Here is a 19,020-nt window from a genome sequence, read left to right as displayed (position 1 = left end):
ACAAGGTAAGCACAACGATGGAGAAATGGGGAGTACTCACTCTCAGCATGTCCAGAATATTTATGAAATAAAGAGAGAAAATATTCACATATTCGTCAATATTTGTTTTGTTATTAATGTGAAATGGATATACATAGTGGATGATTTACAAATGAGTTTTCTTCCACTACACGGTTCACTTTTTTTTTTTCAAAAGTACACAATACATTACATGGTAATGTAATGGTAATACATGGTTGTGGTATGTGCTGAAAAATTATCACAAAATTCTAAAGAAATGTCCAGTTCCCAGAGGAAAGCCACTGTGAAACTTAGGTTTATTTGTCACATATTATTTAATGTTGAATATTTTATATTCTTTACAGAACTAAGATGTTAGTCTCCTCTATGTAATATTGTTCAACAGTTACAACTGCGGCCGTGGGTTATAATATCAATCATGAAGCAACATATAGCAATAACTATTTTTAATCTTAATCTTTTTTAATTACAAATATCTTATAAAGATTAAAGTAAGTTAAAAACAAATAATGCTTGTAACACGCCAGCTTGAGGTTAATGTGCATACATGGACAATAGTTTATTACTGTTGCATGGGAAACAAGCAAAACCAAAAATGTTTGCCTCGTTCAGTGAGTGATATTTAACAAAAACAAAAGCAAAGAAGATTGAGTGATTTTTAATATATATTTTTCATGTGCTAGATTTAAATGTAAATTATAGAAAATGGTGAAAAATATTATTATTTTTTTTAATACCGGACCCAATTTTCGGTGGTCGAGGAGTAACAGTGGGTGACAATATTGCTACGGTTAGTTGCGGGGTGACTTTAAAATTATAAGCAGAAGAAGAATCGAGCCAATCAGCGTGAGCCAATCTACTTCAACGCGGAAGTAGAACATCGAACATAAATTCTGACGCATACACCCTGGCGGTGACAGTTGTGTATTATCCACAGTGGAAAGTTCGGTTTCATCTTTTATCGCGTAATAAAGAAGGTTCATTTAAACAGTTATGTCGTCCAGCGGAGCAGTTCTTCAGATTCTGGAGAGGCCGCTATTCTGGCTCGGAGCTGTGACCGCGGCCTGGCTGACGTTGCGAACCCTGTACCAGCTACTCTGCGGCTTCAGGGTGTGGGTTCTGGGGAATGGACGACTCGTGTCACCCACGAATCTCGGAAAGTGGGCAGGTGAGAGTATGCAGAGGCAAACGACTATCTTAACTTAAATGCATTTTGCCTATTTCGTTGAATGGGGCAGCCAATTTTAGTGGTTTTACTGAAGAAATCGACGGTCAGATTTGTTGAAAAGTTGAGCCATTGATACCCGTTGAATAATGGGCATATTGTCCTTTCCCCCCAGCCCCAACATTTGATAGAGCCTTAGATGAGTTTTAACTTTAAAACTCCAGTCATATTTAATTTGATTATGGAATTTGTCTAAATATCGATCATGAAACTGCAAAGGTGTGCTCAGACACAGCCGAATGTTGAATCGCTACAACGTTTACTGTGGCACTTCAAAGGACCCCCAGATGAACACATTTTCTGCATAACAGTATTATGCAGTATTATGCATAATTGTTACTGGAAACCCTATTGCTATAAAAATGTACATCAAATGTATTTTAATAGACTTAAAGTGGTTTATATACTTTAAATCCTTCCAACAGAGTAATAACTCACTATAATCTCGTATAACTCCCCGCAATACCAAAAATTGTCAACTAATCCTAAAAAAAAACAAGACAAACGCAATGAATATATAGACACGCACACGCACACACACACACACACACACACACACATATATCTATATCTATATATATATATAGATATAGATATATGTGTATATATATCGTGAAACCATAAGTTTTCAAATTAAGTAGTTTTATCAAATATTTTGGTCATCTTGTGTGTTACGTAATAGCGTTTCTTTGACTTTTAAATGCGTCATATTTCAAATATTTAATTGAGTCAAACAGATGGTTGTAAGCCTTTATTATTGTAACCTTGTTGAAAGGTTCACGTTTAATTAAGGTAGCATCATACAGACATGAGGGTTGGACATAGAATGATCTATTTCAGCCCATTGTTTCTATGTGTAAACTGTAGAAAACGTCAGGGATGGATTATGGTGCGATGGGATTACTGAATCAGATTGAATACGGTCCATCTGTTAGGGCTGGATTCAGAATGAGCTTTGAACAGGTTGAAAGGATTGCTTTGTTATCACCAAGACTCATGTTCAAGGCTCTGATAATGCTAAAGTCTGTTATCGGGGGGGGGAGTAATATGATCACGTTCATCCTTTTGTTAAGGGTATTTGGAGGTTCCCATTGTATAGATATCAGTGATCTATATATATGTTTTAAAGCTGAAGAAAATAAGAATACTCTGAAGAATACAGGGTGAATATATGAATTCCTTGATGGCCAGGGAAAATTCCAAGGAGACCATCCAATAACTTTTAATAGCTGGTTGTTGCAACGTGTGATTGTTAGAATGGCTTTAACAACCCTGCTGATGCTGGGGGTCAAATTAACAACAGAAAGATGTCACATATAAGTTTAAAATTTGAAAATTTTAATCCCTTAAACCCTGTACAACAATTTAAACCAGGGAAGTGGATTTATTTTGTCAATTAGTCAGTAGTCTTATGTATACACCTGTATCTCATGTCACTGTAAGTCAATAGTGATACACACAGACACACACACACCAGAAAACAGAGGAAAAAATAATACAAAACTGTATCTTCAAATATTTTTCCACATTAAAATTGTGATTTTAATGAAATAGTTAAATCATATTTGTCATACTCTGCAGCCAGAGTTCCATTTTCTATGCTGCCAAACCCCTGTTCTTTGGGCATGTAATTTTTTATTTACACATCCAAAGTGAGGCAAAGGAGCCCGTTAGCCTCCCTCCCTCTCCTTTTCATTCACAAACTTTGTTTGACAGAAGTAGATGTAATTGAGTGGATAGACTGATTATGTAACCGGAATACAGCCATTCATGAATTTTCAGATAAGACCCTGGATCCTCGAGTTTCTGGTTCACTTGCTCTATGAGTGAGTGAGTGAGTGAGTGAGTGAGTGAGTGAGTGAGTGAGTGAGAGCAAAAGAAAAGAGTTTGTGTGTTTAGCAGTGTTACATAACGAATTTGAAGTCCTATCCTTATTTATATGGCATGTCCCTGCTGTGTTATCTGTGTTGAGCAGATAATACACAAACTATTTTCTTGTAAATCCTCTTCTCCTTTCAGCTTTTCCCCTTAGGGGTCGCCACAGTGAATAAACCTTCTCCTTCTACCGTAACCCTATTCTCTGAATCCTTCTCTCTCACACCAACTACCTTCATATCCTCTCTCACTATGTCCATACATCTTCTCTGTGGTCTTCCTCTAGACCTCCTGCCTGGCAGCTGCAATTCCAGCGTCTGTCTACCAAATATTCACTATCCCTCCTCTGTATGACAACCATCTCAGTCCGGCTTCTCTGACCTTCTCTCCAAAACATAACATGTGCTGTTCCTCTGATAGATTCATTCCTGATCCTATTCATCCTGGTCATTCCCAAAGAGAACCTTAGCATCTTTATCTCAGCAAACTCGAGCTCTGCCTCCTGTCTTTGTATATATCATTGTCATCTATATAAAAGGAAAAAAAAAGGAAAACGTACAATATTTTAATTGTCATGTGCTGGACATTTCCATTTTTAGTTATTTGTATATTTGCCACAACTTGGAGAAAATAAAGTGGTGAGGCCATAGTGTAGGAAGGGGCTGAGTTAGCAGCTAATTACAGAGACAAACAGCTGGAGGATGACACTACCATAAGCCATATGAAATTAAAAAAATGACTGATGAGGCCTCCATCATAACCCCATAACTCCCAAGCTTTTTTTCCCTCTTTATTTTTCATATTCCTAATTTCTTATCATAGAAAAGCTTTTTATCATTGTAAAGCCCTAATTGCAAAAGAACGAAATTCAGGTGCATCTCTAATGTATTTCTCTCATACATGCACACACTCCACATGCACACTGCTCTCATTTGCGAGCAAGTGCAAAGACGCACACACACGCACACACATGCACACACATGCGCACACACACATACACACACACACACACACACACACACACACACAGTTCAGAAGAGTAGACATAAAAACTAAATGTATACACAATGAATCAAATGCACAAGTAAGACATCATCCAATAATTGTCCAGATTCACATGTAATTCAAATTATCATGCATGAGGTAGCAACATAGTTTAAATTTCCCAAGGATATGAATTAAGACAATCCACTACCATAAGAAAAATAAAGAACGTGCATCGCTGTAGAGGTTCACAGCCATCCAGGTCATGGTAAATTCTTGTTGAAATCTTTCGTGGCAAATGGGTAGACAGGGACTTCATCAGTTTAATTCATAACTGAAGAACCCTCGGATGAGGGTGAAATGTCTTCAAGTGAAGAAATTCAAGACCCGTTAAGAAGATTTTTCTTCTCTTGTGTCTTCATATGTTTGCTGTCACTGTGAAGCAGCACAGTATTGTATAAAGCATGTGCAATCTTCACATAGTAATGCATTTTATACAACTATCTAACTAATGGAATCAAAGGGTCATGTGTGTGCTCTGAGCTCTTTCCTTCCTAACTGTCAAAAGTGTTGCTTGGACTTGCAATATTTGTCTCTAATCCCCTAGTCTTTAAAAGAGTTTAATTTGTAAAACAGAGGATCATGGTCTAGATAAGTGGTCCCACAATCCCCGTTCCATGGGCCGATCATTTGCTACTGGTCTGGAAAGAAAATTTTTCTTGGTACAAATTATAGTTTTTTATTAGACCTTTCGGATCTTATTTTGAAAAATGACTGCCGTACCTCTGACCATTCTGGAAACATTTTTCATTCATAAAACTGGCACAAAAAAGGTTGGGGACCACTGGACTATACATTTTTCAAAATGTGCTGTCTCCACAAGTGAAAATCCTGGGACAGATAGACATTGAATCGCTATTAACTTGTTTATGATGCATGATTTGTGTGTGACAGGAATGATTTCTCCTCTCTACGGTGCGCTTACCTACAGTCTCTTTTAAAATCACAAACATCCAACTAAGGATAATCATCTCTGTATACTTTTAACCTTTTTTTTCTTTGGTGTTTTGGGACAGTCATGAGTCACTTGAGACTTTAGGGCAGTTATAGTAGAAGTAGTCAGGGAAGAGTTTGGGATTTAGAACAGTTTGGAAAGGGCTTAGGATTAGATCAAGTTTAGTCTCAGAAGTCTTCTACCACTGAGGAACAGACAAGAACGGATACATGAGCTCTACTATGATAGTATTAGGACGGTAAAGCATTTGTTGCTTAGAAACTGGTGCATATTTAAATTCTATCTACCTGAGAGGAATTTTACAAATTAATCAGATGAAAAGATTTCTTAAAGTGCCATGAATATCATTTGATGGAGCCTGAGCCAGTCTTGGTTTACATTGGTTCAGAGGTTGGGTTCACCTTGAACCAGTTGCCAGTGGCTCTCAAAAACCTCATTTAGAAATGTTCAAATATCCCAAAGCCATTCACACCTTACAGGTATTTATCGTTTCAACAGAACTACTGGTTCTCAGGCCAAACATGCAGGCTCAAGGGAGAACATGCAAATTCCTCATAGAAAGGTCCCAGTGGGCCATTGAAATTGAACCAGGAACCTTGTTGGAGTGCTAACTACTGCATAGCTGTTCAAATTTAATTATTTATTTTTGTATTTTAGATGCATTTAATTATTCATATTGTTCAAATGATGCTGGCAATGGCAGCAACAGTAACCCTAACATCCAAGCACAAGGCGGTCTAACCTATATTTATGGAACACAGCAGTTCTTAAAATAGACCTTGTTTTATTTGAGTAAAGGAAACATGCACTCAGCTGTAAAATCTCCTTTTTTCTGACTGCAGAACAGTTCATTCTTAAAATGACTAAAAATAACCCTGGTTATATTTCCCTCATTGTGCCTGCAGACTCTCTCCCACTCCTCTTCTGTGTGCTATTTTTAGTCGGCCCTCGGATCCCCCGTGTTCATGTTTGTCATTTTCACTCTTTCTTCTCCAACTCTCATGTGCTTGGCTGTGCTGCAGCCCTGGAGGATGCTCGGCTACCCAGTATCATCTGTATAAGTGGAAATCAGTACAACTAAGAGTGAATGGCTGAAAAAAAGATTGAATAGATACTGTCAGTGAAGTGAAATATTGCCTATATTTTCTCTATATTAAATTAGGACTCAATAGTCATCTTTATCTGTCTGTATATCTGTCTATCATTATCAAACATTTTAAAAAGTATCTTGTCTTTTTTAGTCATTTAAAATTGTGATGTGTAGTTAAGATTTCTGCCTGATCCAGCTAATTTTATCTCAACAAAATGGGGTACGAAACATAACATTTTTAAAACAGCGCACCAGAAATGCTGTTGTCAAATTAGGGATTATTGAAAACTGGCCTCTGAATATTGGATATTTAGAAGTGATATGGAATATTTGGTCTTCCAAATTATCCTGCCTTTGTTAAGGTGCACAAATTATGGTGGAGCAGTTATCTACTCACCTACCTAATACTATTTCATGGAAATGTTCAATAATATATTGTAGTGGTAGTGGTCTAGACCAGAGGTCCCCAACCCTGGTCTACAGACCAATCATTTCATACCAGTCTGCAAAGAAAAATTTTCTTGGTACAAAATATAATTTTTTGAGACCCTCAGGATATTATTTTGAAAAATTACTGTTTCTGCCTTTGCCATGGTGCCACACTTAATATTGTAATGGCTTGATATAAAGTGTAATCCATGCATTCAGATTAAACAGTGTGAACTAACCAAAGTTTTTATTATTTAATGTGCCGCACCTCTAACAGTTCCAAAAACATTTTCATAGTTAAAACTGGTCCCTGGTACAAAAAAGGTTGGGGACCACTGGACTAAACATTTTTCAAAATGTGCTGTCTCCAGTTGTGAAAATCCTGTAACAGATGGACATCGAATCTCTATTAATCTGTTTGTGATGCACGATGTGTGTTTCACAGAAGTGTTTCCTCCTCTCTACGGTGCACTTACCTACAGTCTCTTTTAAACTTAACTTACTGATAGTCATCTCTGTACACTTTTAAACTTTTTTTTCCTTGATGTTTTGGGACAGTCATTTACCTGTTCAAAGAAAGAAAAACATTCATGGCAAAATCTGTATCCTGTCCAGTATGTACCTAGTCTCCTATTGGTACTGTTTATTTTTGAAGCCACAAACAGTTTGTTCTGCCCCATTTTACCTAAGCAAATTGCCTCAGTGCAAGAAGAGGCCCAACATGTTGGCTCTTGTTTGGACTTGCCTGGTATTAAGAACCTTTGTAACAGTTACATGTACTGAGAGACTCAAATAAAGACAGCGTCCATGATAAGTCTTAAAAGTCTTCACCTCCCTCAGTTTATGTAATTAAGTCACTATGGTCAAGTTATGGTGATCTGTGACAGTGAAATATGCCATCAGGTGGAAGATTCAGACCTGTTTAGCAAAGCAGCTTTCTTTTAGGGCAGATGAGTTACTTGAGACTTAGGGCAGTAGTAGTGGAAGTAGTCAGTGAAGAGTTTAGGATTCAGAATAGTTTGAGAAGGGCTTACAAGTGCATGGAAATGTTCAATAAAATATCGTAGTGGTAGGTTTAAAGATCAACCACCCTGAGTGGTTGACTGGGTCATACCCTCTTTTGCATGTCCTCCCATTTTGGAGTTGTAAATTTCATCTGAATCTGAATCTGAATCGCATCTGAATCACATACATTTGGGGCTACCTTAGTCTGTGAATTCTGTCTTGCTATACAAACCCAAAACAATTACCATTTGTAGAAGCACTTTTATGACAAAGTTTATTTTAAAAAAGAATCGCTACTGCTCAATTAGCCATTCTCTTTCATTGGGCACTGATATAGAATATTGCAAGCGTCCTCTGTCAAGTCTTCTCCCATGTTAAATTTAGCCAGAGGTATAATGAATAGTTTGTTCTGAAAGACGGGACGTGACGAAAATAGCTGTTTGCCACTGTTTGTGCCAGGCAGTTCCAGGGCATCTGCTCAGCTGCCATAAATGACAGAGAAAACCTCACTTTCCTTGTTTTACTCATTGTTTCTCCTCCTCTCCTTTCTTCTCCTTCATCTGAGGACATAGTTACCCACATACATCTGGCTGAATTTATTCCCTTTAAGATCTGGATGGTGTGTCTGGAATAATTTGTGGTTCTGCATTACACTACTTTTCATGGATTATATATCCTGCGGTGTTGGAGTCTGGGTTCTTTTTCTATTAGAGCGATCACTTCCATTATTTGCTGCAGGTTTTCAAGATACTGAGGTATTACTGAGTTCGAGTTTGTGGAGGTTTCCTCTGTGAAGGACCTTGACTGTAGGACCTCTCTATTCTCATTCGAGCCATCCATTATCACCTTATGGCTTCATCCCCCTTCCAAATGAAGGAATGTGACGAAACCACACCTCGAAATTGAAAATGACCATCAGATAATTTGGTGATATTAGAAATGCCTCTGTCTGGAAACAAAGCCTATTTATGCTTTGGAATATTACTGAATTTCATAAGTAGCCAGTCTGTAAACTTAATTGTATAGGGTTATCAGAGTTTTTTCTGTTTTTTTAATCAATTTTCAAAGTATTAGATAAAAAGACAATGATTACATTCTTTGCCAATTACATGCCAATTTTGCTGAGAAGGCAACTGACAATTCATGTTCTGGAGTGTAATGGGCATTTTCAAATGCATATGGAAATTGCTTACATTAGTTAATTCAATGTGTTGACTCAGTCTTCTTAATTTTTCTCTTTAGTTGTCACAGGAGCCACAGATGGAATTGGCAAAGCCTATGCAGAGGAGGTATGCTCTCTTGAAAGAAAAAGCAAACTCAACCAGAACATTAACCAGACACATTCAGATATTCTTTTTCCCTTTGAATTTATTTACAAATTGTTTGTTCTAAATCAGTAATTAATAAGGCAATCTATATTAATATGCTCTGCCTTTTACACTGTCTAGCTTGCGCGCAGAGGCTTCTGCATTGTGCTGATAAGTCGATCCCAGGAGAAGCTTGATGATGTCTCCAAAGTGATTGGTAAGATCCTCACATAGTTAAAACGTGTTCAGTTTTTTTTTCTAAAATTATTAATATTTCTACATTTCAGGCTGAATTAATTGGTGTAGATGCAAAAAGGCAAAGTTGAATGACTTTTTCTCTGCAAGCTAAAATGTTAGATAAAAGCACAATATGCTTTGTAAAATTTCACGATATAATGAGTGTGACCAATCGCACATTTTATAGTCACGCAAAATCAACATTAGTCCATGCAATATCATTTGAAAATTGAAAGGTTACATTGGTTAACCACTGTTTTTCTACTTGGATGTCGTGCCTAAATTGTTCCTCAAAAAGTATTACAATAAATTAATATTTTCTAATTAGGAATCTTCTTGTCTTGTCAAGTTTGTGGTCATTAGTAGATATTTACATATATTATTTACCAGTCACTGTATTTGTCAAATGTCATCTTTGATCATATACTTACACTACACAAAAACATTTTCTCTATTTCTTGGAATGTTTCTGAAAGAGTAATGATATCTAGCATTTTTTGTCATTCATCATACATCTATTTAGCAAAGTCTTAAAGCATCTTTTTTTTTTAGGGAGTAAATTTGGTGTGGACACCAAAACCATTGCAGTAGACTTCAGTGCTATAGATATTTACTCTAGGATTGAAGATGGACTTGCAGGACTCGAGATTGGAGTACTGGGTAAGATTGCAAGTGGTGCTTTGGCCACTTCTTTACTTATATTTTGTTAAAAATGCAATTCATTACTCATATATAATGGAGGAATTTACTGAAATCAGGCACTATGTGTCTGAAACAAACAGTGATATGTGCATTTTTCCTTTGTTGGTGAAGGTTAATTTATGCTGGATTCTTTAGCCCTTTGCTGCCCTCCTAAGATTTTAGAAAGGAATTGCAGTCCAAGGTCTATATATTCAGAAATATTATCTTCCCATCAGAATACTGTAGATTGTTTGATTTGTGACACATTTGTGAGCTTTTTTGTCTTGCCCACAGTGAACAATGTTGGGATATCCTATGGATATCCTGAATTCTTCCTCAGTATTCCCAATCTTGACTCTGTAAGTTAATCGTTTAATTCCTAAATATTGTCTTAAACGAAAATAGTCCCTATTCAGCATATGCAGGTGTTTATGTGCCACACTTATGTATTGTTTTTAATTTGTAATTTTATTAAGTATAGTAGAAGTGACATAACATAAATTGTCAAGAGACATCTATAGTTACCCTATTAAATAAATTGAATAATAAATGTAAAAACTACATACATACCAATGCCTTATTTTATGTCTTTCAGACAATTGACAACATAATCAACATCAACATAACATCAGTTTGCCAGGTGAGTATTAAAACAAGACTCACAGAATTTAAGTGAACAGAAATTAGTATGATTCATCTGCCAGCACTGTGTATAGGACCCTTAAACTTCTGTGTTAAGGAGGGAGTGCCTGCTGTGTTGTGATAATGCAAGTCAGTTGATAGAGCTCTGAATTTTAATTATTACTAAGCGCAGCTTACCTGAGAACATTGCATTTCATGCTTGTAGTCATGTCCAGTATGTAGTTTGTACTTTTATCCATTTTAAAGGCTATGAATAATTGAGTGTATGTGTCCTGTTGTCTGTGTGGGTCTACACAGAGGCTGACCAATGTATCAGGTAGCCTGGTTATACCAGCATCAATACACTGTATGTGTCTTTAAGTCATATATTTGTTTGTTTGAAAAAACAAATAAACAACTACAGACGCTCCTAGACAGACATACAGTGACAACACAAAGTCACTTCCGTGTCTCTTTTCTCAATGTTTGGCAGTTCCCAGAGCAACATCTGAAGTCCACCCACTCTCTCAACACTTAATTTATGTCATTCAGTAGTTCCTTAAATTGCTGCCTCTGCTATCATTATTATCACTTTAGTCTTTTTGTCTTCTCTCCATGAGCAACTTTCCTCACATCACCCACACACACTCCAAACCCCCACATGCTTTTGACTGCCTTAATTCAAGCTGATTTTACACTCCTCTCCCCTATCCTGTTGCCAGATGACACGTCTCGTTTTGCCCCAGATGGTAGAGAGGTGAGCTTTTCTAACATGAGCACATGCACATGATTTCTTGCAATATAAAAGATGCACTTTTCATAATTACTTTTTGCACAAATGCATTTTGTAACATAACCAGGTGAGAAATTGAATTATATATAAGATAAAAGTACAAACAAACTTTAATTTACAAAAAATTATTGCATGCAGTAGTTGTTAGGCATGTTCTTGTTTATGTATTACAGTATATGGAAAATTTCAGTTTAGTGGTCAGATTACTGACATGAGTAATGAAATAACACTGAACATAAAGCTCACTGTAAATAGGGATTATAAATTTTACCGTAAATACTTGTTCTGTAGGATTAAATGGAAAAAAAATGAAAGAAAGATCAGGGAGTAAATGTCAAAATACAGATTTGATGTCACTTCAGGTAGCCCTTGATTCCACCTGGCAAACATGGCTGGATGATATGAAAATAGTGATTTTCACAACATTCATCCATGAATATATACATTTTCATTTGTTTCTGTTAAGTTCATAGGTATCGTTGTGGAAATTTCTTTTTTTTGTCATTTTCCCCATGTTCAAAACCACATTGTTGTGACAAGCATAAGCTGACTGATGTGGAGTTCTGCTCTTATTCAAAAACTTGGATAAAAACAGTGGTTTTACATTTGAGAAGTTCTCGCTATTTTTGTATGTAACACCTGCATTCCAGAGGTTTCAAATTAATTGGATTTTTAATGGACAGGCGGCTTCATAGCCCTTGGTATTTCTCAATAAATTATATAGACAAAATGTTTGAATAGAAGGTAAATCATTAGGTTGAATAAACAATGTAACAGCAGAATAATAGGTGCATTCACAAATTGAAGGCACCAGAGCATTATTTGCAATCAATCATTACTTAATTAGGACTAGTTATTTTTCTCTCTCTCTCTATCCCTCTCTTTCTGTCTCTCTCTATCCCTCTCTCTAACATTCTATTTTAATCTAGAATCTATAATATTTTTTTAATAAAGTCATCAAACAGAAGTGCACAAGATCACCATCTTGTGACCATTTAGGGCTTTAGGTACCAAAACAACCACTTTTTTTTCCCAGGTAGAAGTATTGCAACTTGTCTCATCATTTGTTCTTTTTCTGAAGACAAAATGACAGCTGCTCATATTTTCTGGGTTTATAGAAAGAAGGGAGCCATCCTTAATATTTCCTCTGCCAGTGGGATGTACCCAGTTCCTCTCCTTACTGTGTACTCTGCATCCAAGGTATATAATTTCCCACTTTCAAAAAAACAGTTAAATAATTTGAGAATAATTTAAGCACTTTAAAAATATTATGAACACTTCCACCAAATCCCATTCAATTAATCAATTACCTCTACACACATTTGATGTATAGGTGATGGTGTGAGTAAGGAGGTTATTAAGTTTAGACTGGTCGAAATATACATTCACATTAAAACATGCTTAATATTTTACTTTTAGCTGAGTAGCTTGCCTTTTGCCACAGACACACACTTAAGTTCACCATAACTTCCTTTAACATGACAACAGTAAAATGTTTACAAACACCCTGTGAGTGCATGCAAACTGTTTCAAATGATTTAAATCAAAGCACCAAGCAAAGATTTGGATTTAAAAGCTATTTATTAATTTTATACAGGGATTTGTAGACTTCTTTTCCCGCGGCCTGCAAGCTGAATATAAGAGCAAGGGGATCATCATCCAGGTAAAACCTATCACTGTCTGTGTGATATATATACACACTGTCTGTGTGTGTGTGTGTGTGTGTGTGATTATATTTATCTATATCTATATATGTATATATATGTGTGTGTGTGTGTGTGTGTGTGTGTGTGTGTGTGTGTGTGTGTGTGTGTGTGTGTGTGTGTGTGTGTGTGTGTGTGTGTGTGTGTGTGTGTGTGTGTGTGTGTGTGTGTGTGTGTGTAAGAAACCAGAAACCCAGTTCATACCAAAAGTCCTGTGTGGTTAAGAAAGATATTGAATTGTATGTATTTTTGGTACTTTGCATTTGTGATGTGATCATTACAAATTGGATGTCAAAGAAAATGTTAAGCACGGTATTATTCGTATATGAGTGAATGAAACATGAATTTGTTCACTGAATTTGTCCACCAAAAAGCTGACATTTTTGTAATCTTTCAGGTTTTCTTGTCTTTTCCAGAGTGTTCTGCCGTTCTACGTTGTGAGCAAACTAAGTAAAATCAGGCGGGCCACCCTGGACAAACCAACTCCAGAGTGTTATGTTGCAGCTGAACTCAACACCGTGGGGTTGCAGGCCCAAACAAATGGCTACCTACCACATGCCATTCTGGTATGTACTGGTGAGAGCAAATGACAAAGAATACATTTTAAATCAAATTCACTCAATGATTATAAGTGAAACTTAAGGTGGGAGACTACGAACTGACTTGTTTTCTCTAGAATTTATAGCTCCAGTGCAGATTAATAGCAGTGGTTGTAAAATTGTTCCATTTTATCCACTTTACAAGCCCTCACACAAAATCACTGTGCGAGGGCTGCGGTCTTTTCTTCCCTGCAAAACCAAAAACTGATTTGTTTTAGAAGTTTTCAGTTAATAACACAGAGTTGTGGTTTTAAAAGTTGTCAAGATCTCAGCTATTTCAGTCCTTATTTAGAAGACCTTGGTGATAAAAACAGTTCGAATGGTTTGGATATGGCTTTGTTTTGCTATTCACAACAGTTGCTACCCCTGTTGGTTGTAAATTAATAATGAATGCTAATCTGTTATTGTAAAGGCCACCAGCTGACCATGTAATTTCCCCTCTGTAGGGCTATGTGAGTGTCCTGCTCCCTGCCAAGATCCTCACCACCTTTTTGATAAAGACGGGTCTGTCCCAACGCGCTCGTTTCCTCAAGAAGCAGAAGCAGGGATAGACGAGCAGTGGCTGAGAGAGGCAGGAGGGGACCAGATGTATGAGTGTCTTATCTGACTATCATCATCCTCCAGGACCACTAAGCGAAGACATGACTGTTTCTGGATAACATTGCAGTTTCTCTCCATCTGAATGATGTTAAGCAGTGGTCTAGTGACAGTATCTGAACTGTTATGTGTGAAATGATGAAAAAAAAAGTTGCTTCGTTTGAGGGAACAGCTTTAATAAATTGTAGGCTGGCCTGTAAACACTACAAACTCCCAGAATTAACATTATCTGCTTAAAACTGTTGAAAGTCAAATGCACCTCAGGATTAACAAATACAGAGAAATTTGGATGTGTGTGTGGGAGGGGAGAGGTCTCTACATGGAAATACTTGTTTTTTCCTGTTCTGGAATTTCTGTTTGTGTTCACAGATTAGTGGGGGCAAGTAGATCACTGCATGAAAAAAATAATTTTGCAGAACGGTCCATTTACAGTTAGCGAGAATGCAGCATCTCAGAAAAGTTTACTCTTCTTAGCCAAATCAAAATGATATCCACTTCTTAACCTGTCCAAGTTGTTTTTGTTTGTTGATGTATAAAAACATGGATTTTCACTTTTCATTTTAGTAAGAACACTCTTGGATGAAACATCTCATAGACAAAGTGGCTTCTTATTGAGCCAATATTCTACTGAATAACATTACACCAAAGGCACTGTTAACTGATTAAAAGGATGGAAAAAAAACAAGACTGTCGTTTTTTTTGTTTTTTCTTGTTAATAAATCAAATCTCAAATTAATTCCATCAGCTGTCTGTGGCATTATGTTCTAAAATGTCCCCCTTTTTTTACCTGAGTGTTTTTTTCCCATTTATTCTTTGTTTTTCATTACAAAGGAATGAAGTAGAGGAAGTGCCATGCTGTTTAGCTTCTCAATTTCAGACTCAAGATTTTATTATCATTAACATGTGTTAAAGTCTCAACTTTACCAGTAATATACAGTATTTAACCTCGGCAACATCCATGCACTAGATGTATCCACAAATTCTAATGCTCTGATATGTTCCTTTTAACATTGGAATTTTATGTGCTCATGTTCTGTGTCTGGTTCCCATGCCAACAGTTTGGGAGATTTTTCCGGTGTACTGGAATGGAAGCTGCCGGAAATGTGTCATCACTGAGAATGTAGGAGGGATAGTGTGTGGAGGGATGCCCAAAGGAAGAAGTGAGTGGATTGCAGAGATGTATATAAAGAGGAGCTCAGTGGTGTTCAGACACTCACAGGCACTCGCTCTGTGGTTTCACGGCAGATTTTCAAGGCGAAGATCAGATTGAAAAAGGAGCTTAACAGGATCTCAAGAATCATCTCTAATCAAGCAGAACACTCAGGACTGAATATTAATCAGCTCAACTTTTATTGATTTTCAACTGTTTTGCATCTTTTATTGCAGCACCTGACTGGAGAATTCTGTCCATTTTTTTGCTGCCATCAAAAGACTTCCATCTAAACTGCATCACTTGTCATCCACAAATTTGGGCCATCATTGACCATGGCAACCAGCATGGACACGCTCCCTGCCCATCTGCTGCCTTTGGTGATGGAGGAGTTCCCCCAGTCTCTGGCCACAGCTTGTGTCTGCAGGGCTGGGCAACGTGAGCCCCGCCTCCGCTGTGTGCAGTGTGGCATCATTGAGGAGGAGGAGGAGGATTACTCCACTTTGGAAGAAGACCAGGCCTACCGCACCTTCCTGCAAACTGTAGAGAGCTTAAGGAGAAGTACCAGATGAGCAATTTTGTGGAGAGATCTAGCATGGTCGCTGCATTTTTGATTTATCTGGCTTCGCTACAATCACCTTGGAGACTTCCTGATGGCTATTATGATATGGATCAGACTGAACTGACTTCATAGAAATCCTCTGTGTTTGATGGCCGTCGGTCATGGGAGGTCATCAGTTTTTGTGGATTGATGTGCTGACTGAATAACTGTGACCGAGGGCTTTTAGTGAGCTACTTGATGGCAAAAAAAGTCGTTGTTTTTCCAATGTCCACATGAAGTATGCCTTGTCTGTGGCAATTTCTAAAGCATTAAATGTGCCTTGTACATTTAGCAACTATCTTGATATTGTTTGTTGCTGATTTTGAATTCATTGCATAAAATACAGTACGATTTCTATCTGGGTTGGCCTTTTCCATTTTGAAAATAAAAGGGTAAACTTTTTATTTTGCATTTTCAGCCCACATAGTTCACTAAGATAAAGAGAAGAAATCCCTGCATTTTTAGGGAAACTTTGTGGGCTTTCCATATGGTGGCACTATTGATACACTTTTAAGTAGCACAAAAACTGCCTCACAACAGTTTCTGTCCTTAATATTCTTAGCAGGATTTCAACACCTAGAGCTTGTGAAATATCCCCAATATTTTCTTTAAATCATTAATTTATTCATTCATTTTCATTAATTGTGACTGTAAAAAAAAAAAAAAAAAACGCTACTCATCATAGATCATGAAGCAGTATGACAGCACTACAGTGCATTTATCCCATTAGCTTTAAATACTATTTTAAAGACTCGTTTCATCTGCGTACTTACTTTTCTGACCACCATAGTTCCTGTTACAAATACAGCCATGTCATCTTCATCATTAGTAGGGCAGTTTCTACATTGTCAAGGTCATGAATGAGATTAAAAACCATTAGAAAAGGCAATTACAGCACAACTAGGGGTTGTCTGAATAATGAATAGCCATTTCACAATTTCTGGGATAATTAAAAAAGGGAGAAGAAAGAAACAGAAACTGAAATAATATTGTTGAAAACCAGATCCACAGATGCCTCTGCCACAAATGAATACATTTAAAAAGAAAGAGCAGCTGGATCCTGTTTCATTTTTGACTATTATGTTAATCAATGGGGAGGCACATTGATGCAGTGGTTAGCGCCTCTGCCTCACAGCACCAAGGACCCTGGTTCGATTCTGACATGGGAACTCTCTGTATGGAGTTTGCATGTGATCCCCAAGTCTGGTTGGGTTTTCTCCTCAGCTGGGATAGGCTCCGGCATCCCCCGGTAGATAATGGATGGATCGCTGTTAATCAGTACTCCTCCATTAAAAATGAACAAGTCTTTTGATGTTTTTTTTTGATCAGCTGATTTAGTGATCAACATAGTGGTATCAACATCTGAAACTGTTTTCAGTGTGTTAAATCAATCCATCCATCCGTCAAACAGTTTAAATTTCACACGTTTTGAAGTAGTTTATCAAAGTTTTTATGAGAAAGACTGGAAATTTCCATAACCATAACAGCCTTTAAAAATTATCCCCAAAGGTGCTTTTGTGCGTATTCACCTGAGTTTTAATGAATATCCCGGGCAATTTATATTTATTTATTCATTGGTGTGTTAAACATCTATGTAATACTTGGTTCTTAATGAAAGGGCACAAATAGTACAAATAGTGTAATCGGAGAGGGGAAATAAACTGCATGTGAATTAAAAGTGCAAAAGCTCCACTGCATGCAGACAGGAAATATCAACATTTTGTAATTGTTTATGAAATCACAACAGTCATAGCATTTCTTGTCCCTCCCCGCATGCACCTTGTTGTTGGCCATAGTAAAGATGTTGGCAGAAAACTGCTGCATTGTTCAGAGGACTTGAGAGATTTGGGTCATATTATAACAGTTCTTTGAAGTGTGCTTGCAAGTACAAAGTTCTCTTCATCACTATCCCCAGATCTGACCTCATAAAGACCTTGCAGGTCTCAAAAGGAGCTCCATGAGGGGACATTGTTTATTATTTAACCTGACGTGTATTATTGAAACGGGTGATGGTTAAAATATGTTGATGGTTTTACAAACAGCTCAGGGAGCTGCCCTTTTTCTGTCTTTCTACTTTATTTGCCTTTATCAGGTTAATTAGCATATGGTGAAATAAGGATGAGGTCAACAAGGTGGAGTCATTTTATCTTATATGACCACCCTTAAAGTGTCTGATGTCTCAGATAACATGAATATTTTGTTGTTAAAAAAACTGATACCTTAATTGCAAACAGCACATAATTACAATAAACTATACAGAGATGGACAGTATATAATATATTCTCCTCATACTTCTGTCACAAATAAGAAACCCTCAGTGCAGTTGGTTTCCTAATATCCACCTCATATCATAATCATATCTGAAATTAATGGGTCAAACCAGGACCTTGAACCAGATTTCCTGTCTTGATAAAACTGTCCTTTTATGCTGGATCTTCCATCACTTGTGTCTCGTCGTGGGTCAAACAGAAGCAGTGTTTGGCATAAAAAGTTTAATCTGTTTAACTTACTGGAAAAAATTTGGTAGATGTTTCCTTTTTGAAGCTGTAATGACCAAAAGAAGACGCTTTAGATGCTTGAGTAATATTTGCACCCATCTTCATTAGCCAACTGTAGTCTTCTCGCTGAGCACATGTACGTACATGATTGGACTTGCCCTTCTATTTTGCGAGCCACGCTGGAAATCACTGTCATGTTGGCGGGTTCACTTGATTCGGGCACTGCATGCTATTAAGGGGTTATTTGTATAATTTACCACTTCTAATTCCAAGGCTCAGCCATATTGGCAGGAACATTCAAGACTAAATTGAGTGTGAAGATTGAGAGGAATTAATGTCTGCTGGACTGTGAGCAGAATGCATGCCTTCAGTGAGCCCTCGGCCACCGCAAGGACAAGAGTCTGAGCAGGATTTGTACGTTAAAGGTTGACTTAGCAAAGTCAATAACTGAGCTACTCTGTGGGACTTTGTCTGCCCCAAAGCAATCAGCCATTCTTTTTGTTGGATGAGAGGAGCGGGGCAAGCAATCTAATAGAACTTTAAGGCTTGTAAGTAGAACAAAAACAAAAACTGAAAGCACACAAAAAAA

General features: G+C 37.2%; 1 protein-coding gene and 1 long non-coding RNA gene across 2 annotated transcripts; both read left to right on the top strand.

Annotated features, from left to right (window-relative positions):
• Positions 1-892: 892 nt before the first annotated feature.
• On the top strand, positions 893-14,918 carry hsd17b12b (hydroxysteroid (17-beta) dehydrogenase 12b). The gene is made up of 11 exons (XM_086144003.1): positions 893-1,189; positions 8,887-8,933; positions 9,093-9,168; positions 9,741-9,848; positions 10,164-10,228; positions 10,465-10,509; positions 11,213-11,247; positions 12,402-12,483; positions 12,881-12,946; positions 13,403-13,552; positions 14,032-14,918. The coding sequence occupies exons 1-11, from the start codon at positions 1,015-1,017 to the stop codon at positions 14,134-14,136; spliced, it is 954 nt and encodes a 317-aa protein (XP_086000129.1). The 5' UTR covers positions 893-1,014; the 3' UTR covers positions 14,137-14,918.
• Positions 14,919-15,240: 322 nt separating this feature from the next.
• On the top strand, positions 15,241-16,290 carry LOC147235792 (uncharacterized). Its single transcript, XR_015105934.1, has 2 exons — positions 15,241-15,342; positions 15,428-16,290. It is a non-coding gene; the product is annotated as an uncharacterized LOC147235792 (long non-coding RNA).
• The last annotated feature ends 2,730 nt before the right edge of the window (positions 16,291-19,020 follow it).

Source organism: Fistularia commersonii, chromosome 3 (genome assembly GCF_037954325.1).
Source record: "Fistularia commersonii isolate RoL2024-O1a breed Wild chromosome 3, RoL_Fcom_v1.0, whole genome shotgun sequence".
Classification (NCBI taxonomy): Eukaryota; Metazoa; Chordata; class Actinopteri; order Syngnathiformes; family Fistulariidae; genus Fistularia; species Fistularia commersonii.
This window is presented reverse-complemented; position numbering and strand designations above follow the sequence as displayed.

Excerpts from the sequence above, each read along its gene's own strand:
- hsd17b12b (XM_086144003.1), top strand. The coding sequence starts at position 1,015 with ATGTCGTCCAGCGGAGCAGTTCTTCAGATTCTGGAGAGGCCGCTATTC. Across the intron at positions 10,510-11,212 it reads ACATAACATCAGTTTGCCAG|ATGACACGTCTCGTTTTGCC; the intron begins GTGAGTATTAAA and ends TCCTGTTGCCAG. Across the intron at positions 13,553-14,031 it reads ACCTACCACATGCCATTCTG|GGCTATGTGAGTGTCCTGCT; the intron begins GTATGTACTGGT and ends TCCCCTCTGTAG.